The following is a 22,969-nucleotide window of genomic DNA, read 5'->3' on the forward strand; positions in this document are numbered from 1 at the left end:
GATGGCACGCTGGGCTGGGCTGGGCTGGATGGACCATTTGTCTGACCCAGTAGGGTGTTTCTGTGGTCCCATCTGCCTCTGCCAGCAGGACTGATGCTGTGTGAAGCAACTGGTGTAATAAACCTGCTTAATTAAAAGCAGTGACTCTTACTGAGCAGCTGAGCATTGAACACCATCATTTAAACTGTTTTTTTCCCCGGTAAAAAATCTCAAATATCCAGTACTTTATTCTTTCTTTAATTTTTTTGAACAGGTTACTCTAGCAACTGTTGTTGCTAAGACACAAATAGCTACAGATGTTCTCGGAACTGATTGCAGCATGATAAATACCATGGCTGCCTCTAATGCAAAATAACAAAAGAAATCAGGAAATTTACTGTAGTCACAACCTTTTTAATAAAATTGTGGTGAAAGTTGAGTACTGAAACAGTTTCTCTAATAGAACTATAGATTAATTTCCTGGTAGCCTCTGGTGGTAGCTGTATGACTTTTTGATGTGTATTAGTGAAGTCTTTTATTGAAAGTAAAGTTTAGAGCTGCATAGTGTAAATAATTCTGGTTTTGTCATTAATGTGATGCAGATTTGCTGTCTGACTGATAGAGGATTAAAAATTTTAATCTTTTGTTCAGGAAATTTCCTAATCTATTTGAATGTGTCTGAAGTGGCTTCTATAAATTAAAGGCAGTGTGCTCTGCTGTTTGAAAGTTTGTTTTAAAAAGCTTTTAAGACAAATGGTGGTTTTTTTTCCTCCAGAGCTGCAGCTCTAGAGATTTGCCACCCATTTATCAGTTATCTAAAACACAAAAATGTATGCGAGCCGCAAGATACCGGGTATCTTATCATTTGTGGTCTTCGGAAAAAATCCGTTAAGTCTCAATGCAAGTTGAGTCTTCATGAACAGAGGAGGTAATCAACTTCTCTACTTTTCTTACATTTACATAAATTACTGTGCTTTGTTTTGTAACTAGAAAGTTAATAGCCGTTTCGTATTCTTGTGCCATGTGAGCTATGCATGTTAGATTTATCTAGAAGAAATTGCTGACTTGTTTCTGGGCTCAGTGGGAGTTGTTTTTCTCGAGGATGAAGTTGTTTTTTCCAAATTTTCCTTTTGTGAAAACAGTTCTTTTCCCCATTAAAAATTTCCCTGCTGTGTTTCAAAATCAAATTTAACGAAATTGCATAAGATCTGGGAAACTAAGCTGCGTGTGTGTCATTGTTCAAGCGAAGTGAACTGCAGACAGCCTTAACGTTGATAGCCCTTCAAGGGTTTAAAAATAACGTGAAAATTCCTATTAATGAAATAGGCATTGCTTAGGGTAAAACTATATTTGTATTACTACACTTAATTTCAGTAATTTTCTCACTTTATAAATACTGCATGATTTTTTTCCCATTTTAAGATTATGAAATTTTAATCAAACCATGATTTTTTAATCCTACAGGACTGTGTTTACGGGCTTCTTGTGGCCACTCGTACCTTCAAAAATAGGGCATACAATCTGCCTTCCCCCGTAACTTTTACAGGGTTTTATTCTGAGTCTTCCCTGGTTAATAAAGAAGGGAAGAGAGAGCACGGAGAGCGAGCAGTAAGCAATCCAGCAGATCTCACAGCAAAGGTTTATACTTTGCTATTCTTCACAGTATTTTGTAAATATCCATGTGTGTGGTGTGTGTGTATGTGGGTGTGTGGAGACTGAGAAAAAGCGAAGAATAGCAGATTATAAATCTTTGCCGTGAGATCCGCTGGATTTGTTAAAGATTCGAAATCAGCAGGCTGGTGTGTAGCACAGCTTTCATTCATTAACTCTATTCTGTTTTCTTTTTTTTAAACAGCTGCTCTCTGCTGCTGAAAAAGGAAACTAGTAGCGAACTGTACTTACAAAGGGGGTGGATTTAACAAAACAAAGCTTGAGATATGGTGCCTTGAAGATGGATTTTAGAGAGAATTTTTAAGAATTGTTTGGGAGAGCAAGACTGTTGTCTGAGAAGTTGATTGTTGATAGTGTTAGAAAGTAGGATTTGGGGGTACCACAATTTGAAGTTAGAAACCTGAGTTTCCCTCTTACCTCATTTGCATTTTCAAACACCGGAGTAATGCACCTATTCTCATCTGCTTGGCAGTCATGGGATGACTGTCAGATACTGAATGTGTGCAGCCTTAATATGATATTTATAAATTAACTTGTGAACACCATGGGAAGGAGATAATGCATTATGTTACTTGCAGGTCTACTTGTGAAAGCAAATGATTCGTATTAAGCATTTCATTCCTTAATGGAAGAGGAAAGCTAGATGGGCCCCTCCTCCTCGCCCCTGCCTTTCTTTGCATGTCACTGGATTTGCATTAGCATATTAAATACTGTGATTCCCTTTTCGTTGAAGTATCGTTAAAGTTTTTTGAGTTCATAGTCAGACTCACCAGATAGAACATTTTACACACCCAGGCATCTGTTTGCTCACTCACTTTGTTTGCATCATTGTGATGGTACAACTTCATGAAGAATTTCCATTATCTTGTTTCTGCCTGAAGGAAGGAAAAATGAAGCTTAGTACACAAAATTGTTCAATTCCTGACAGCTCCTTAAGGGGCTGTTTTATTACACAGACCAAACTAGGAACCAGGCTGATGCTGTCATTTCCTGTGATCTTTAATCAAGCTGTTTAAAAACAGAATGGGAGGTTCTTCAAAACTTTAGAGAATGCCTGTTTTTGCCAAATCCTCATGAGAGATCCTGTAGGAGCGGGCAGTGGGCTGGGTTTGCTTGCTTGGTGTAGTCAGAACACTAGTTTGGCTATGTTGAATACCACGTTGGAAATATTTCAGCAGCTTGGCTGATGAAATATTATCATAGTTGGATATAGGAATGCTGAGATGTGGGGAAGGATAAAATTGTAAAGAAACTTTCCTGTGGAACAAGGAGGTTATATCCATACACCCGCTCACACCCTGATGTGGAGGGGCACAGGTCGCTGCCAGCGTGAGAGATGGCTGATAGCGTATTTTGTCTGAAGATTAAAAACTAAGTCATAAACCTTCAGAATAAAAAGCAATTGGTAGCTGTGCAGTGCATAGTAATGTCAGTATGTGTCTCTTCTCTCTTCACTTTTTGTATTTATTTCTTTGGGTGTTTTTAATTAAATTTAAAAAAAAGGGGAGGGGGGGATCTACCACATCCCACTGTGCCAAGTTCTGCTCTTCTCCAAAAGAAGCGGTTTGTCACGTGAGTGGCACAGAGTAAAAGCATATTGCAAGGAAAAACCCTGCTGCAATCGGGTGATGGCTTAGATCGCTTTGGCTGTACTCTCTGATCCCATGTGCGCTTAGTGTAGCAGCATGGGAGAGATTACCATGAAATACTCCACTGGAAAATATGGGAAGCTTAGATTCTTACGCTGCTGCTTAATTCATGTATTCATTGCTATTCATGGTAAGGTGCTGGCCCTTGAGTAAATAAGGAGTGGAAATAACTGCATAGATTACATTATTATGTGTACAAAACATTATGGCTACTGCCGTAGAAGACAATAAAAAATGTTTCTATAAATACATTAGCAACAAAAGGAGGGCTAAGGAGAATCTCCATACTTTATTGGATGCGGCGGGGAAACATAGTGACAAAGGATGAGGAAAAGGCTGAGGTACTTAATGCCTTCTTTGCCTCAGTCTTTAAAAGTAAGACCAGTTGTTCTCGGGGTACCCAGCCCCCTGAGCTGGAAAACAGGGATGGGGAGCAGAATGAAGCCCCCATAATCCAAGGGGAAATGGTTAGCGAACTGCTACACCACTTAGACACACACAAGTCTATGGGGCTGGATGGGATCCACCCAAGGGTACTAAGGGAGATGGTGGAAGTGCTCACCAAGCCACTTTCCATCATTTACCAGCAGTCCTGGCTAACTGGGGAGGTCCCAGTTGACTGGAGGTTAGCAAACGTGATACCCATCTACAAGAAGGGCCGGAAGGAGGATCCAGGGAACTACAGGCCTGTCAGCCTGACCTCGGTGCTGGGGAAGGTTATGGAGCAGATCATCTTGAGTGCCATCACACGGCACGTACAGGACAACCAGGTGATCAGGCCCAGTCAGCATGGGTTTCTGAAAGGCAGGTCCTGCTTGAGTAACCTGATCTCCTTCTATGACAAGGTGACCCGGTCAGTGGATGAGGGAAAGGCTGTGGATGTTGTTTACCTGGACTTTAGTAAAGCCTTTGACACCATTTCCCACAGCATTCTCCTGGAGAAACTGGCTGCCCATGGCTTGGACGGGCGTACTCTTCGCTGGGTAAAAGACTGGCTGGATGGCCAGGCCCAGAGAGTTGTGGTGAATGGAGTTCAATCCAGTTGGCGGCTGGTCACAAGTGGTGTTCCCCAGGGCTCAGTATTGGGGCCAGTTCTGTTTAATATCTTTATCAATGATCTGGACGAGGGGATCGAGTACACCCTCAGTAAGTTTGCAGACACCACCAAGTTGGGCGGGAGTGTTGATCTGCTTGAGGGTAGGAAGGCTCTGCAGAGGGATCTGGACAGGCTGGATCCATGGGCCCAGGCCAATTGTATGAGGTTCAGCAAGGCTCAGTGTTGGGTCCTGCACTTGGGTCACAACAACCCCATGCAACGCTACAGGCTTGGGGAAGAGTGGCTGGAAAGCTGCCCGGCGGAAAAGGACCTGGGGGTGTTGGTCGACAGCTGGCGGAATATGAGCCGGCAGTGTGCCCAGGTGGCCAAGAAGGCCAATAGCATCCTGGCTTGTATCAGAGATAGTGTGGCCAGCAGGACTCGGGCAGTGATCGTCCCCCTGTACTCAGCCCTGGTGAGGCCGCACCTCGAATACTGTGTTCAGTTTTGGGGCCCTCACTACAAGAAACACATTGAGGTGCTGGAGCGTGTCCAAAGAAGGGCAACAAAGCTGGTGAAGGGTCTGGAGAACAAGTCTTATGAGGAGCAGCTGAGGGAACTGGGATTGTTTAGTCTGGAGAAAAGGAGGCTGAGGGGAGACCTCATCGCTCTCTACAGCTACCTGAAGGGAGGCTGTAGCGAGGTGGGGGTTGGTCTCTTTTCCCAGGTAACAAGTGATAGGACAAGAGGAAATGGCCTCAAGTTGCACCAGGGGAGGTTTAGATTGGATATAGGGAAGAATTTCTTCACCGAAAGGGTTGTCAAGCATTGGAAGAGGCTGCCCAGGGAAGTGGTTGAGTCACCGTCCCTGGAGGTATTGAGAAGATGTGTAGATGTGGTGCTTAGGGACATGGTTTAGTGGTGGACTTGGCAGTGTTAGGTTAACGGTTGGACTCGATGATCTTAAGGGTCTTTTCCAACCTAAACTATTCTATGATTTTATTTTAACTTTCTGTTTAATAGATATAATTTCGTTACCCTAACTAAAGCTTTGTTCTTAGGGAAATAGTGGCTATTTTAAAGTAATATGAAACCATATTCAAACAGCTTTTTTTCTAATCAGTATAATTACTGCTTGTTGGTTTTATCACAGTATCCTTGATTTTAATTATTTGCAACTTGAGAGGAGAACTGTTCCTCAGCCGAAATTTTATATTCAAAGCCAAGGCAGATGGGCTTGAAAAGAACAGAATGAAAGTAAATAGCAGTTTAGCCTGATGCTAATAGCGAGTAGCTTTCAGAAATTATATCCATAGTATCTAGTTCGAGAGAGTCTAACCAAGCTGGACTTTATGTTTTAGGATTTTTGAAACAGGAATTAGTGCAAGAAACTGTACATAGCTTGCCAGGGCTTTTAATGTTATTGGCATAGCAATCTTGTACAGAACAGAAGGCAGACAACTGATCGGTGTGATTCTGCAGTCCATTCCTCTGCTTTGATGCCTTCTGTTTTGAAGTTTAGATAATGTGTCTCCATAAATTGAGCAAGCAAAATGAAATGACATGCAAAACACCTGTCCTTGATATTTTACATTGTTGGTGTTCTGTGCAAGTTGGAATTAAACCAGGATGGCTATTGAAACCAAGTCTAGATTAAATAAAAAATGTTGTTTAAGTCACATATTGCAAAATAATTTTCATCAGGTAAATAATGAAAACCACCCCATAAAGGGAAAAAAGGATGGTATTTTGCTGGTTTTCGGAAGCATAACACTTGACTCATTTTTCTGAATGTTTCTTTCATTGCTGCAACTCATTTGATGGCTTGTTGCACTCTCAGTTACATTTTGTACTGGTTTTCTCATTCACAAGCCCAGTGGCCCACAGAAGTATTCTCACCACCAGAATCTACTTTTCAGATCTCCCTCACACACACACAAAAATATAAATAGATATCTAGATGGAAAAAATGATCAAACCCCAGCTGCCCCCAAAGCTGTTAATCACCAATTTCATCTCTTCTGAGGTTAGCAAGCGTCAGTCCCCTTTGGGAAGCTGTGGCTTTGCATGGGGGGGGGGAGCAGGACTGACGGTGGTCGCTGTTCTCCTGCCCGGCAGTTGCGTTGGCACCCCGTCATGGGTGCAACTGCAGCAATCTGGATTCTCTATGGAACTGAAGATATCAAAGATCTGCTTTGATATCTCTTCTATTGCGGTCACTTCCGGTTTTAAAATGTTCCATAATAGAAACTGTGTGATAAGCTTATCTGAAGCACAGTCGCCTTGAGTTTTATACAAGTTAAAAATCTAATTTTGAGATTTGAGATGCCACAAAAAAAAAAATCAGCGTTTATCTTCAGTTTTTAAAAATCAACTTTGTTCATGGCGAGCTGCTTGCTAAGTAAGATAATACACTGAGGTGGCTCAAGCTGAGCAGGTGCAAGGCTCTGGGTTTGTTTTTTGGAAACCCAAGCCCTGGGTGGTGCATCGGTGCGTACCTCTCCTCCTGGGCGAGGAGGCACTCCGGAGGTGCTCGGGGCTGGCCGGAGGGCAGGATGTGCTGCCCTGGGGCGTATGCCTGCCCGAGGGCTGATGGGCAGATGGGGGGTTAGCCATGTTGGAGGGCCCTGTTAGGGAAACAAGCACGGCCAGAGCAGCTGCTCCCCAGATTCTCCTCCCCGGAGCTGAGGCGCTGAAGCTGTCAGCAGCTTCGCTCAGCCTCTCCCTGCAGGAGGAGAGAGGCAGACAGCTCCCCTCCCCGGCTCCACGCTCGCAGAGGTTATGGCAGGGCGAGGCTCTGACCTTCCTCGTGGTCCAAGTGCTTTCCGTGCCTGGCCACAAGAAGTCATATGGCGGCTCTACAGGAGAACTTGGTGATTGGGTGGGTGATACAGGTTGAAAGACTGCGGAGCCGTATGTATATCACTGTGACTGATGTCCTCTGTTTTGCCAAAGTAAAACATGAATAAGATGGTAAAATTATGGTTTCATTTACTGTGGCTGTCGCTGAAAAGGGGCATCCTGCTGCCCCGCTTGCGTGCTCTGCCTGTTCCCCATCCTGCTGGCTCCCCTCAGCACGGGGCTGTGTGAGACCAGGGCTGATCCCACTTAAAGCAGCTTAGCAGAAAGGTTGTGCTTGGGTGCCTTTTTTTTTTTTTTTTCCTTTCTTTTTCCTTAGAAGGTCAGATCCCAGATCCAGACTGCTGTTCAGCCACACAAGCGCTTTGGTGGCCACAAAGGAAGGGGTGTCAGGCGAGCAGGAGTGGGTTGCTGCAGGTAAGGAGGGGCAGGAGCTCTTCCTTCAGCAGCAGCTTAAACTGTGGTGCAGGACACCTTTGCTGGAGAAAGACCCCGTCACTCCTAGCTAGTCAGGTGTACGGGTTAAGTACATCCCTTTCACCCAGAAATGCATGCTGCTTCTTGTTCTGCCCGCTTCTGTGTAACAACAGCTATGAGCACCAGGTCTTTGCGAGATGTTTTCTGCCCAAGCTGCTATTTCTAGAGGTATGGAGTATTCTCTAGAAGAGAGCGTGAAGCCACCAGAGGTCAAGTTTTCACTTGCCATCTAGGCAGGCAGTTACTGCTCATCTGCTTTGGTTCATTCATTTGCTTCCAGGTGCTACAAGATGCCCTACTCATTTGGGAAGAGAGTTTTGTTCACAAGTGTAACTAACATATTCTGACATAATTCTGGGAATCTTGTTGTCTTTCTAATTATTTAGATCCTTCTCAAAAACAGAATTAAAGAACTGCTCACAGCTTTTAAACAGATCATGGAGTGGGAAGTTGCTGCTCTATGGATCAAAGTGTGATGTGAAATCTTTTTCCATACTGAAGAGTTTAGTTTGGGATTTTTCTAAGAAATTACACAATGAAACAGTGTCAAATAATAAAACTGAAGGACAAGGGACAGGACAGGACCCGTTGGTATCAATTTCAAATATTCTTGGTGTTGGCCATTGTATTCTACGCTCCTATTCATAATCTTTGAATGCCACAGTTTCTCTTAAGTCTTGCTTTTTCTCCATTATTCCTACAAAAAGTAAAAAGGAAATAAGCTTTTATATTTAAAATAAAACCGATTAAAACTGATGGAGGAAAAACTGGAATGGTTACAGTAGTACTTTGTATTATATGCTTTCTTGTGTGTGGTGTGAATAGGGTCATTTCAAAAGAACCTGAGTTATTGAAGAGACTTATTGTAAATTCAGTTGATTTACAGTTAAGGCAATAAAGGTAAGTAGCTTTGATTAGGGGAGGCAGCCTTGGAAAGTACTCAAACCTTCAGTGAAATTTTACCCTGGCATATACAATACACCCCGGTATGTAAGACCTTTACCTGTCCTCAAATAAGGGAGAAGAAATCCTTTGTATTTTCATGGTTAATATGAAATTATTCCAGGCTGCATAGCATCTCCGTGCTCGGCACGTGGTGCTCCACCGCAGGCTGGCTGCACGTGCTAGGAGTTTAAGTAGGTCTGGCAGGGGCCAGGAGGGGGAAATAGCAATTGTTTTCAGGATGCCGGAAAGTTGTTTCTGTTAACTTGTTTAGTCACTTTGCATGAGGACTATTTCATGTTGTGAAGGTGCCTGAATGCTCCAGTCAGGATGGGAAAAGAGAAAGGCATAGAGAAAGGAGAGCAGGGTGAATGGCCTTTTGCATTTCCACAGAGATTTACAGCAAAACTTTCATGGCTGCGGAGGCAGGAATAGGTTGTACCTCAGCACAGAAAGTCACTGTATTTAATTTCTTCCAAACCACTATGTGTTTTTCAGCATTTCTTCTATTTTCTGTAATCCACTTAGGTTCTGCTCTGTGTGCAATAATGCACACGTGTGTATGTAAGAGACAGCTCTGCTGGGATGGGAGAGGAGGCGCCTACTTGATTTTGGTGCAGTTGAGATGGAGCTTGTCTGAAGAGGTTAGGGCTTGTTTTTAATAAACTGGCTCTAAGATGAGAAGGTGAAAGAGGAGCAATTGAACTCATAGGTCAGACTGTTTGTGAGCATCGGTCGGACAGAGGGGGAAGCCGTGGAGGACATGTGCCTTATGTTTTGCCCAGCAAATTGCAAAAATTAATCAGATTGTGAAAGTAACGTGGAAAATTTCCTTCTCATGGTTTTAAAACCCTAAGGGATAGCAGCTCTTTGGTATAGTATATAAGATCTCTATGCTAAATGCTACTGGGTTACTTAGCTTCCAAAATAAAAATTATTTTATAAATTTTCATCAAACTTCTCTTTTTGAAAGGTGCAATTGAAATAATAAACTTGCTTTGTGAATTTGGCAATAAACAGTACTGCGTGTAAATACATTTAGGTGTACAGTCTTGTCCTGATTTTTTTTTGTTTGTTATATAAATGTTCTAAATTAAAACAGGTTAGATTGAATCATGCTGTTTACTGACCTAGTAGACCAGACTTGATCATTTAAAGTGTCTTTAAAATCATGATGCACATGTCTGATTGATACATTAGCTTCTGTAGTCAGTATGGTACAAGTAAATGATGTAGAAATGTGCCACGTGCGTAAAAAAATCTGTTTGTATCTTGAAGCTTAAAGCTAAATCCCTTGTTTATGAAATCTTCCCATATATGAATTTCGTCTTTTACTTGGGAGATGGCAACATGAGTTTAGAAAGCTTGTGGGTGGAATATATAACAATTAATGTTCTCTGATAGCCTAAATGATAAGCCCCCCAAAAAGTACATAAAGCTATGAACACCTTTTTTTGACAGGCTTTGAAGACTGCTGAGGAACACACGATTTGAATCATTTAAGCGTTAGAATAGTAATACCCATGGAAGAGCCACAAGACTTACCCGAACAACCAGTAAGTACATTTAAAAAGGCTAAAAATGAACATATAAAACAAATTGGTGATCTCACAAATTCAGTATAAAGTTATTTTAATTAATAATGGAAAATAAGGCTTGTACTTAGTATATTTATCTAGAGGTGCAAAATCATTTTGCTGTTAGTAAAATGTGTTGTACCTTTGATTTACTATAATCGTACATGCAACAGTAATAAAAGGAATAGTTATTGTGCCTAATAATTACTTGTTATGGTCAGAAAACCAGACCATTTCAAACCTGTTCTGGAGAAATGAAAATTCACTATTTTAATGACAGAATCAGCATGCTGGTTATTACAGTGTCTATAGTCTTTAGTTCTTCTTGTGCTTAAGATCTTGAAAAGGTCCCATGATCCATCATCTCCGCAGGTGGAAAGCATTTTTTTTAAATTCTGAATTTAACGCTGTGTTCGAGTAGGGAAACGTGTTCGGGTAGGGAAGGTTAAAAATTGCTGTCCAGACATCTTAGATATTTGCAATACTGTCTGTATTATCAGTAACTGATAATATCACATCACAGAAATTTTGGGTAGAGCAATTATTAATACAGTATGATATGAAGTTAAATCTGTATGTCTAAAACATAATAGTGTAGGAATTAAGCAAAAAAGTTTGTATTAATGTTATATTCCCAAATTAAACCTGATGCAAACTCAACCAGAAATTGCCAAGTTACCTTGAGAGTGAAGCTTATTTTAATTTTAATTTTTGAGACCTTTTCAAGTGCACACAAAAACAGTAATATGCTGAGGGCAATTTGGTAATGTTCCCGTTGAAAAGATTTTGCTGCTTTTTTAATGTGAGGATTTTATGTTCTTCAGTTAACTAGTTAGAAAATACATTGTAATGACATTTATGCAATTTTATGACTTAGGAACAAAGTTGAATGAAATGGAAATGTAAATTTACAATTGTTCAAAATATTGCTTGACACAACATGCAAATCATGTGTACAGAATAGGCACAAAAAGTGAAACTAATCAGCAAAAACATATAATTTGAACTCCAGATATTTGTAGGATTTAAAAATGAATTAAATGTCTGTATTAAAAAAGAAAATATCTGTAATTACATCCTTATATAATGAAAACTGCCTTTATAAAATTTTATTCTTCAGGGCATGAGAGACAGGGTACAGCTAATTTTCGGTACATGAAAGCATCCTCTGTAAGCAGATTGTGCTGTAATTTTCAGCTGAAGATTTTCTTGGTAATTTGTTTCAAGTATCTTATGCCGGTCAGCCATTCTGAGACAGAGTATGAGACTATATTGATCACAACGAGTAAGTGAGGTGGTATTTTGAGTATAGTGGCACATTCTTGCAGGAGGAAATGAAAAGAACAATCTTTTTGGTTTTTTGTAGTGAGACCATTCCTGAAACAAGTGAATTTTCCTAATAAAAAAAAAAGCAAACTGAAGTCAGCTCTGCAAAATCCTGTCTGCCTAGTAGCCCAACATTGATATTGTACAAGCTTGTTTTCTTTCCCAAATGATTTTGCTTTTCTTAATCATGGGAACAAGATTAGTATGTTATTTCAAAAAATAATATTTATGGCAAACTGTTGATAACTGAATCCAGAAAGGAGCCTGTAGAGAAGTCATCAGGCTTTGAGTTCAATGTATTTTACTTTAAAAAAAAAGATAAAAAAAAGAAATCGGGTCATTTTCTTGTGTTGGTGTGGACTGATGGTAATAATTGGTCCAAATGTATACAGTGTGTCTTTTCTAAATGAATGTAAGACATCTCACTTACGCCACATACTGCCGCCTGGCATGTTAAACAGGCATGTCTTTTGTCCCTGTTTTTTGAATGTTTCTTCCCTTTTCAGGCCTGAATTAGAATGGAAAAGTTTCTGTGCACACTGCAGTGCTAGAAAACAGAAATAGACATGGGAAGTAAGAGAGCAAAGGGAAGTTTTGGGGAAAATGGTCAAAAATGACCTCCTGACCTTCTCATGACAAAGAAATTATTAATTTATAGTAAGTTATTAATCTGGATTAGTTTTTAGAAGTAATCCTGTATAGTAATCTCTCACTTGTTGAATGCATTGTGGATGCATGTAGTTGATTTTTATAATACTTTATTTAATCCTTAATGCTAGAAAATGACAAAAATCTTTTTCTAAGGGATGGTGAACTTGTGTTACACTCATTGCAGACATCTACTGGGTTGCTCTCGGTTTGGAACGACTTCTTGTATTGGACAGCAACAGCAAGCCGGAGTCAGCAGTAGGGAGAGCATGGTATTGGAAAGGGCTCCAGAAAGACCCAACGCTGCCAAAAGTGTAGAGAAAGAACGATGGTCATGTGTTTGGGCTGAAGATTTTTGTTAATTGAAATTGGCAAAGGGTTTGCAATAGAGTTCTGTGTTCCTGACTGGTGTGCAGTCCTCCGTTCACAACGACATTGCCGCGGTCTGAAATGGCTTTGGCAGCATTTGCTCCAACAAGTCATCGCCTTGCTTGTTGGCTAGCTGTGAGTGTGGGGCTTTCCCTGGTTCTGCTTGGGCTTGGCAATTAGTCTATGAATATCAGTCTGAGAGTTGGATTCAGTTATAGAGCAACTGTTATCTTGACGTCAGGAGGAAAACTTTGTTTCTGCTTTGATTCTGACTCTGTACATACAACTGAACTCCAACACTGGTAGATCTGGGGCAGAAACAGAGTTTTCCAGCACAAAGAATAATTTGGATTTTCAGTTGTAGAAATTTGTGATTTGGGAGCAGGGATCGGCTAGAATGTGTCACTTGACTTTTTTTTTTAATTTTTGTTTTACTTTTTTTTTTCTTTAACTCAGCATAAGCCCAAAACTGATAATGAAATAAAAAGATGGAGATAGGAGCAAAGATGTACCTTATGAGACATGTTCATTGCACTGCAGCAGAACAGCTTAGTGAGATAATGTCTGAAGTTGCTAAAGCTGAAACTTGAATCACTGAGGTAGACCACATCTTTTTCCTTGTTTTCATTTCTTTTCTTTCTTTTTCTTTTTTCTTTTTTTTTATTTTTAAAAAGAGTGAATTCACTTCTCTTGCATGAAAAGTCTTCAAACTGTGATCCTGTCACTTGAGAGGATACAGAGAAACCCTCAGCATCTCTCCAAAGGTTTTCAGAGGGGAGTGTGTGTTAAAGAGGCATTCGAAGAGGTTTCAGCAGCCTTTTCTAAGGCTCATGCAGGAGAGGACGAATAGGTGCCCCATATGGGGTTTGGGGTTGGAGTGTGATCGTGCAGGGCTCAGCTGGGAGTGTAGCGCATCATGGCAGCGCGGTCTCTCGTTGTGCCCCAAACAGCATTGTTAAGATATTGTTACTAGGTGCTCTTCCTGCATTAAATATGTTTTATGACATGTGGCAGGAGAGAGAGAAAATGCTTTCCAAGCCCATGAAGGACTATGTTTAAAACTGTTCCCTCCCACTTAAAGATGTAGTGTAAATTGCAGTGATTAGTGATAAGTAGAAAATGGGGTTTGCATCCCACTGAAGTTCAAGATTTTGTAAATGTCATTGCTTAGCATTAAGATGTTAGGGAGAATTTCTTTTAAAAGCCTGCAGAGATGGGGACTAGCCAAGGCTAGCTGGTTGAGGCAGGGACATGATAGATTGACATTCAAAATTGCTGTTTTACTTTACTTACGCTGCATACTCACACTGGCTATCCCATGTTCCAGAGCCATTTAAAGACAGTATGAAACCCTCTCCAGATTTTATTGATTTTTTAAATTACATTAACTGTTGACTTAAAGGAAAACTCATTTAAAATATTGTTCTCTGTACAACACTAAGGGCACGTTTCTGGCAGAGGGGGAAGATCTCCCATCAGAGGAGGACAAGGCACGATGGCCTTGCAGTGTAGATACTCATCAAGATAGAAGTTCCAGTCCAGGGACCGAAGTCAGCAGAGCAGCAGAGCAGTGGTTTGAGCTCAAGTCCTGACTATCGGGAGGTGTTTTAAGAACAGCTGTTCCATTCTGGTTGTGATGAAAATGTCAATAAAACTGATGTGTTCTTGCAAAACCTTGCTTCTTTTTTTTGTTTGTTTGTTTGTTTTTGTTTGGTTGGTTGGTTTTGTTTTGGTGTTTTGGTTTGGTTTTTTTTGGTAAGTGAGCTGATTTCTCTACCTCCCATATTAAAAAAACCTACTGAATTGAAGAAGCCAGATGTTATCGAGTACCTGACTGGAAACAGCAGCATTCCTCCTGTGAAATCTAAAATTCAAGCTGCCAACTCCAAGTTAATTTTTATTTTTATCCTCATGTAATTTTGGTCTGAAGCAGTTTGATACTTCTTTTTCTGGTGTGATTCATTTTTTTCTATCTCCTTTCCTTAAGAACTCTGTGGGCAGTTTGGCACCCTGAGTTATCCGGTGCAGTGTTGGTGGCTGAGGTCCGTGCTGAGGAGCGAGTGGCAGGGTCCCAGGGAAAAGCTGGAGCACCTGCTGCAGGACAGAGGACGCTGAAAGGAGTTGAGGGGCACCATGGATGGGCAGCAGCCGTGCTCTGTTAACTTGGTGCCCGAGGGAGCTGGGGGAACACTAGTGTGCTTTCCCTTAGTGCTGTAGTTAACATCGTCTTTAGGTGGGGAAGAGTGATACAGCTCCTTTAGGCCCTGGACCTCGTGGCAATGGGGACCAGAAGCAGCATGTATTCCCAGCCAGGCAGGAGAGGGGCTCTGGAGAAGTCTGTGAAGCTGTGGGGCTGAAGAACCACAACAGGAGTTAACGTCAATGCCAGTGTTACCAGCTCTTTGCTCAGATTGAAGTGATGAATGCCAGAAGATTTGAGGCTGTGAGATATCTAAGCCATTGTACTGCCATAGTCTTTTGTCATTGTCTTTGCCTTTTTTGTGTGTGTGATGAGTGCTAATGAAGTTTGTAGTGTTCTGCTGTGAAACACTGGAGGGAATAGCTGCTGGCAAGACTGGTACAGAGATGAAGGCAGACTAAGCTCTAAAATACTGGTAACTTCATCAGGGAGAGAAGATTGTACTTTCAGCTTTCTCCTTTCCATCCTTACTGTTTGCTTACTCCTTTCCCCTTGCTGCTGCCTTGAGCCTTTAGCCTTTTTTGTACCTCTGCCTCCCATCTCCCCCTATCCAACAGGAATTCACCTGTGTTTTATTAATTTATTTTTTAAAAAAGGTTTTGAGCACATTTTGACCTCTCGTGCTCAAATTGCATTTTCATGGCTTTTTATTTATACTCACCTGAGAGAGACAAACTTGAATAACATAGTGAAGTGCTTATGCTAGCGGCTTTCACATGTGGCAGCAGCCTTTCTTTGACTACCGTACCTGAGTCGGGGGACTGTAATCCCTGCAGCCTGATACCCAGCACGTACCTTCCCAGACCCCGTTCACAGAACACATGTGTTAAACAGTGCTGTCTGCTAAGTGCCCTGCGGGGACCGGGATGAACGGTGAGTGCAGCTGGGTACCGAAGCAGCGAGGCTGGCATCTAAACATGCTCCAGAAACATGGAAGGCTGCAAAACTTTCTGCTAGAGGGAGAAGGTGGGGGAAAGAAAAGCCAGTGTATCACAGGAACATCTCACTCGAAAGACTACAGGCTGCAGAAACTAACCCTGTCATCCTGCCGAGGATTTCAAAGTAGTATTTGTAGCCTGCATGCAGAAAACCGAATTTGTGTTCAAGCCAGTACTTTCTGTTGTGCAGTACCCTATACAGGAACTGGATCCAGCTGGCCACCTACAAAAACAGAATAAATGCTGTATTGTTTTTACTCAGCAATGAAAATCAGAACTCCTAATTTATTACAGAAAAAATATTCAAGTTCTGATCTTTATATAATATTTAAATATGGGGGGGGAAGCGAAGGACCCAAGTTTATGGCAGTTGTGCTGAATTTATGCACTATAAGATTTTCGTAAAATTTTTGGCTGTTTTATTCAATTTCCATAAAATTGTCCTTATCAGATGTTTGTAGCTGTATATCCCATCATCTGTTACGTACTTAAATAACATGGCAATTCTGCTAACACGTTCAGCTTTAGCAGTTGTTTTCTAATTAGGAAAAAGCTTGTTTTGAGATGAAGAACCCATGGTTACACTGGTTAGCTCTGGAGTTCCATGCAAGGCTTTCTGTATTTAAACACTAATGCGAACTCTATAGTAACCAGTGGTGATCTGCTAATGGAGGTCTGTGTGCATAGATTCTGTCAAGGACAGCTCTTGTTAGTTCTGTCTCTGAACGTTTTTGTCTTTGCAGGTGAAAAAAGCCAAGATGCAGGAATCCAGAGAACAAAGCTTGAGGTATGTAATTTTGAATTTGATTTTAGTGTGGAACAGTTATTAACGTTCTTTTATCATTATAAGCTTCCATTTTAGAAGCTTGCATATTGTTTTATTTTTCACAGAGATACGGCAAATATAAGTCACTTTGATATTTGATATAATTTTGAGATTAAGTTCCCAATAAAAAAAAATTAATTGGCCCTTTGGTATTAAGCTTTTATAAAAGTGGCTACAAAGAGTCTTAACTGCATCATCAAGCATCCTGTTTTTCACAGAATCTGATCTGATGAGACTGTCATGTATTGCACATAACATGCATTTATTCTGGTGAGACTCAGAATATTTTAATAACATCTGTGCTATGATTCTCAGCAAAACTATGTGGATAACTGTTTTGAGAAATTAAACCCTCTCAAATTGATAGCCTCTTCTGTTTAAAGCTGTGGTATTGTACTATTTTTAGCCTCAGTAGATGCTTTCTGATGTATATCGTATTTAGGAATTAATCACTATTATTACATATAGTGAGAATAGCTATATTAGGGTTTATTCTGTTTCTGTGAGTAGTAGCGAATACTGTGAAGAAAGATTTCTTTTTGGAGCCTCTGACATCCCAGTGTGAGGAGGAAACACTGTGTGCGCCATTCATGCAGGAGGGGACGTTGTATATTGAAGCCCTGAATGGGGACATTGGTACATACTTTTTTTAAAAATCAAAGGGAATACTTTAACAGGAAACAGTGAGCAAACTGTGTGTGAAATTCATTATATGTCTAAAAGTTAGAAATTTGAGCTAATCACTGCAGGCTCCCTTTCTAGCCGGTATGAGGTGAGATGAACCATGTCCTAGGAGGATTTTTTTTCTCTCTGTTAGCTGCAAAGGAGCTGAGGGCAGCACAGGCAGGTCTGAACATGCCGGAGTGAATGGTGTCAATTCTCCTTCAGCACGTTACCCTGCTTCGGTGTAATCACAGCTTTCCTATAGGTGCCAGTAGCCTCAAGATTTGAGGGTAAACATCCTTGTATAGTATTTAAAAATAGAATGGAGGAGAGGGATAAAATTGCATTTCTAACCTGCTTAAATACTCTGTGTAAATATTCTGGCTCTATTTTGATAAAACTATATATGATTTTAAGTTTGACCTATGGAATAGTTTAAAATAATTTATTAGACCTGTTTCTCCTCAGCAACATGATTTTCAGCCGATGTCAATACTCTGGCTGTATTTGTTTTAGCTGAATTGTGGAAGTGGGGAAGGGAAGAGCTGTACCCAGTGAGGGTCCTCTCTTGGGACCGTTAAGCATCCGTAAGAGTCTTAGCACTTTTGTGAACACAGCGTGCTCTGCAGGTCAGGCTGGTCTGCAGGACGCTCTCGGTGGTGCAAGGCAGCCACGGTGCAAGGGAGAATTTTTCTCTGAGTCCGTGAGAATTGAAAAGTTGTAAATGATGGAGAATAAGAGCACTTGGGATGGATGTGTCCCAAGAGCCACAGGTGCATATGTTGAGGGGCAGCAGTGAGAAAGAGAGCGGAAACATGGGCTGGTATAGTATGGTCAGAAACATTATTTTATCTATTACATTTTCCGCAGGAAGTGATTACAATGAGCAGCTCTCAACCTGCTTGCAAACTGCATGCCATTTAACAGCTGCAGATTGACTATCTGTGCCACAGAATCAGAGCATTTTATTCGACTAAGAATAATAGTACACAAATACCCCAAGTCTGCGTAGAAATATGTTATTTTCCTGCAAAACTCATGCTTTATTATGGAAGTCTGCTCATCTACTAGTATTGAGAAAGATTTCCAAGGATTTTGGTTATAAAGGTTTTCAGGGGGAAAAAGCCAGATTATGCGTTTTGCTTAAGCTTCACTACCTCTCACCAGCCAAAGGAAGGAAACTCACTTGCCTTATAACCTAACCCATGGCACTCACTAGCCAACTCCACCCTTACCCTGTCCCAGGAAAGCTGTACCTCTTGCCCCAGGGGATTATCTCCAACCCATCCTGGAGCAAGGAGCTGGACAAAAGGGGCCTGTCACCGCCCGAAGGAGCAGGCCAGGGGAGGATGGAGCTACCAGGGCACTGCTGGTTGATAGCCCGCACTCCTCGGCTCCTCCTTCTCCCAGCCTGCAGGAGCCAAGTAAATGCTACCATGAGTGGTATGTTGTGGCCCTGCTGTCACAGCCTCCCGTGTCCACGGGAGGTTGCCTCGCTGCGGGGTTTGTCCCTGAAGACCAGTGTTGAAGCATCCTTGAACTGGGTGTCACTTCTGTACTTAAGAAATGTTCGCAGGTTACTAGATTATTTTGCATTTGTCACGCACCGTTTCAGTTACTTGTCAATATTTGCTTTGTTCATATGTAGAGTAGGAAGTACAGATAATTTCGTAATGAAACTGCTTTTTCCTTTTATAATTGCCTTGTTGGCTTTAGTTTTATTATTGCTAGTTCTGCAACACAGCTTTTCATGAAGTTTTGAGGCGTCTGTGTGTTATTCTGATATTCTCAGGCTGCAGTTTTACAAGGTGAAGGAGCCAATGTAACTGCTTATTGCTGCTGAGAGGGGGAGTTCTGCTTGTAGCTCAAGTGTGCCCCAAGCACGGTGCTTGCTGGATCCCTCCATAAGCTGAGTCTATTCAGTATCCCAACAAAAATAACTGCACGTTTTTTGTGCTGGATGAGCAAATTAAACTCTCACGGAGAGCCTGAAGGGTGCCTGAGCTGACGCAGGGGAGCAGGAGGCTGTGCCCAGGCGGCAGGAAAGAACTTCATACTTTCCGCTGCAGGCAGCAGCCCCAAGCTGCTAGGTCTGCTGAGCGGTCAGTGAAGCTACAGCCTTATCTTGAGAGACCAGTTGGTGAGTAAATATGCTGGAGGTGATGACAGTTTAATGTCTAATTAGAGCTGCAGATCTCTCTCTTGGGATCTCTGTGTGAAATATCAAAGAGTGCAGAGCTAGTTCCTGTTAAGAGTCAGTTTGCCTCGGTTAGGAAGGTTGAACCCAGGGGTTACGATGCCCAAGGATGTTAATTTAAGAGTTCGTAATGCTAATGATTAGCCTTTGTTTGTCCTGGCAGTCATGTGAGCAACGCAGAAGTCAGCGATCAGAAACCTGAATCTTCAAGCCTTGGTTCAAACCTTCCCATGTCCAGTGAGAGTAAGTATCTTCGGCAGTTCTGCTCCCACTATCTTTCCTCTTTTCTTCCACTGGTCTCATTACTTTGCTTCATCAAGCACAAGCTTTGTCTCCTCCTTGTAGTCCTTAGCCTGTCCTCACTATCAGTTGTAAAGTGAAAGTTTGCTGTGGTGCTTACAAAGCGTTAATGCCTGACGATAAGCAAATATCTCTTTCTAACGAATATTCTTGTGTCACTGCCCCCCAACTTGCTGCTGGGTACTGCTATGTCTTGTCCGCCTTATACATGATTTTTCTTGAGGGAAGGGGTTCAGTTGATCAATAATAATGCCTATTCTAAAAGATGTTATTTTTATAAATCATTATCTCTGCACAGCTGGTTGGGTCTTTTGTAATAATATGCCATACACTTAATCTTAGACTCTGAACTGTATTGAATGTCTGCAGAAATTCCTTATGAAATAAATGGAGGGGAAACTGAGGCAGAAAGTAAAAAGATTGCACAGTACGTGAGAGGTGGAATGTGTCCTTTCTTCTGGAAAAAGAGGGCTGGAGGTTATTACGAAAGTAGGATTCCTATGTAGAATACCTTTGTCTGCCCATACTTATTTATAAGTGTAAATCAGCTCAACTTGACTGAAAATATGTGTCACGGTTTAACCCCAGCCAGCAACTAAGCACCACGCAGCCCAGTGGGATGGGGAGGAGGATCAGAAAAAGAAGGTAAAACTCGTGGGGTGAGATAAGAACAGTTTAATAACTAAAGTAAAATAAAATATAATACTAAATAATAATAATAATAATAATAAAGAGGTATATAACAAAAAAAAGAGAAATAAAACCCAAGAAAAGACAAGTGATGCACAATGCAGTTGCTCACCACCTGCTGACCGATGCCCGAGCAGCCATCTGCCCCTCCTGGCCAACTCCCCCCAGAACCATGACGTTCCATGGTATGGAATAGCCCTTTGGCTAGTTGGGGTCAGCTGCCCTGGCCATGCTCCCTCCCAGCTTCTTGTACACCTGCTTGCTGGCAGAGCATGGGAAAGTGAAAACTCCTTGACTTCAGAGAAGCGCTACTTAGCAACAACTAAAACATCAGCGTGTTATCAACATTATTCTCACACTAAATCCCAAAGACAGCACTGTACCAGCTACTAGGAAGACAATTAACTCTCTCCCAGCTGAAACTAAGACAATATGTAACGTGTAACTTTCCATTGCTAACTGATTGCATCTTTACTATTTTAATCAATGTGCTGTGATGTTGCAGTTGCAGGAGTTACCAGAAGTTTTAGCCTGCAAAATCTGCTGCCTAATTACATAAGTCATTTACAAATTCCAGAAGTTGCATGCAGTAATATTGTGGTTTTTTTTTTCTTTTTTACACCATTACCTAATTCTTTATATGCTATTTTAAAAATAAGAATTCTAGAAATACCGTTACTACATTACTATTCAGTTGAATATTGACATTCTTTAAAAAAAAAAAAAGACATTTTTGCATGAGGGATGTGAGAATATCTAAGTGTTGAATGAAAGCCTTCAGGTCCAAAAGTTCCCAGTTCGTGTTTCCTGTTGTATCCTTGTGCTACATGGGCTTCACACCATGAGTAACGGCAAACACTGAGGACCAGAGGGAGGTGATTCATGGAGCATTCAGAAGGTTCAGAGCGTGTGGCTGATGGTTTGTATTTCTCAGCCGCTTATGCTCAGATTACATTAAGCGAAGGTTATTTAGGTAGCAGAATCCAAATGTTACAGTTAGGATTGCCTGTGCAAACTAACTTGCTCCCCTTAGTGGATGTAACTGATAAGAGAGTTAACTACATGATGATACAAGAGCAATAACGTTGTAGGACTGTTCCAGATAGGGAAAGCCTGACTTGTTGGAGCACATCACTGGCATCTGGAGCAAATCCCAAGGCAAAGTATGCTGCCATCTGTGACCATATTTCTTTTTGAAGGCTGTTAGTTGAGCCTCACTCCAGCAGGGAGAGGGAAGGAGCAGTCTTTTGTCATGTTAGTGATGGAGAATCCAGGCCCCTGGACCCATATAAGAGATATACTGTTATCCTGGATCCCTTCCTAGGCAGGGCTGGAACCTGGGTCTTTTGCCTGCTTCCAAACTGGCTTCAGATGAATAAGCTGGATCCACAGCAGCACAGCTGTGTGTGCTAATAATTTGGGTATGGTGCTTGTAGATCCGAACTGGTAAACCCATGTACTGTGCAGATTTACAGTCACAAAAGTCATCGAGCTTGGAGGTCACTGCAGCATACTGCACCCCAGGGGTGGCATCTGCCAGAGGGGCCGTGCAGTGCCAAATTCTGTGCCAGGGGTCCTACACGTCCTTGCTTTCCTAGTTTGATGGACAGCTGAGTATTTATCAAGTCAGCTCATCTGAATCCAGGGGTTTTTTTTAATGGCTCTTGGGTTAAGACACACCAACTCAAGCCCCCTTCTTCACCCCAACCCAGAATGCTGTAATTAAGAACGATCATGTATGGGATATACTAGAGCCATAGGCAGTGCTAAGTGAGAAGATTTTGAACATCTCCTCCTTGGATTTACAGCCTGAGTGACTCTTTCTTACCAGTTTTAGAGTGCAATTGCTGCGGATTTATTCAAGCAGAAAACTGGAATCATCTCATTAAATGTAACTGCCAAATTTCTTTAGAGATCATCTGAATTTGGACTCTGAGCCTTGTGCATTGCAGCTCCGCCTGTTGTCACTTGACGTGTGGGATTAAGTTTGTTGAGCTGGGAGCCGCTCCTTTTTAAAGGAAAGGCAGATTGCTGGAGCCATGCTTTGGGACAAGTATGTAGAAAAGGGAGGGGGAAGAGGAAAGCTTGGCAAAACAAGCGTCTGCTTTCGTCTCTGCTCTGGGACACAGAAAAGAAATGTTAAGCTTGGCGCAGATGAGGACCCTTTGGCATATGCAAGGTTTTGGGCAGGGCTGCAATCAAAGTTTTGTCATGAGAATTGCAAAAGATGACGGTACAAGCTGGCAAAGAGAAAGAGCACTGTTATAAAGGGAGAAATAGTATTGACTGAATCATCTACCTGCTGTGAACTGGCAAGGAAAACATTTTTGTGCTGTTTTAATGGTGCATGTTTTGAGAATTTGCTTTGAAACAGATATTCAAGGCACTAAAAAACCTTTGTAAATCCTCTGTCTTGGTTAAAATGTACTGTGCATGCTGATATTTAATTGTCATTATTTGTTGGGTTTTGAAATCGCCTGTGTAATTATACAAACTATTTTTTTTCCAGTTATGACATGCACTGATTATATCCCAAGGTCATCAAATGATTATACCTCACAAATGTATTCTGCAAAGTAAGTCGAACAATTGTTACTAAATGCTGTAACTCTTACTTCTTTC

The 22,969-nt window shown here is 41.5% G+C and overlaps 1 protein-coding gene across 3 annotated transcripts in view; it reads left to right on the top strand.

Moving 5' to 3' along the window:
* Positions 1–22,969, top strand: part of EYA3 (EYA transcriptional coactivator and phosphatase 3) — a 61,101-nt gene that overhangs the window by 9,660 nt on the left and 28,472 nt on the right. For 2 of the 3 annotated variants that reach the window (XM_050909737.1, XM_050909739.1), the window contains exons 2-5: positions 10,075–10,169; positions 16,415–16,458; positions 19,521–19,600; positions 22,857–22,923. In XM_050909737.1, coding sequence (XP_050765694.1) covers positions 10,137–10,169; positions 16,415–16,458; positions 19,521–19,600; positions 22,857–22,923 — 224 coding nt within the window. In that variant the 5' untranslated portion in view covers positions 10,075–10,136. Of the gene's footprint in view, positions 1–10,074; positions 10,170–16,414; positions 16,459–19,481; positions 19,485–19,520; positions 19,601–22,856; positions 22,924–22,969 lie in introns of all 3 variants that reach the window. The other variant, XM_050909738.1, reaches the window with a different exon arrangement.

This window comes from Gymnogyps californianus, chromosome 22 (genome assembly GCF_018139145.2).
Source record: "Gymnogyps californianus isolate 813 chromosome 22, ASM1813914v2, whole genome shotgun sequence".
NCBI classification, from domain to species: Eukaryota; Metazoa; Chordata; class Aves; order Accipitriformes; family Cathartidae; genus Gymnogyps; species Gymnogyps californianus.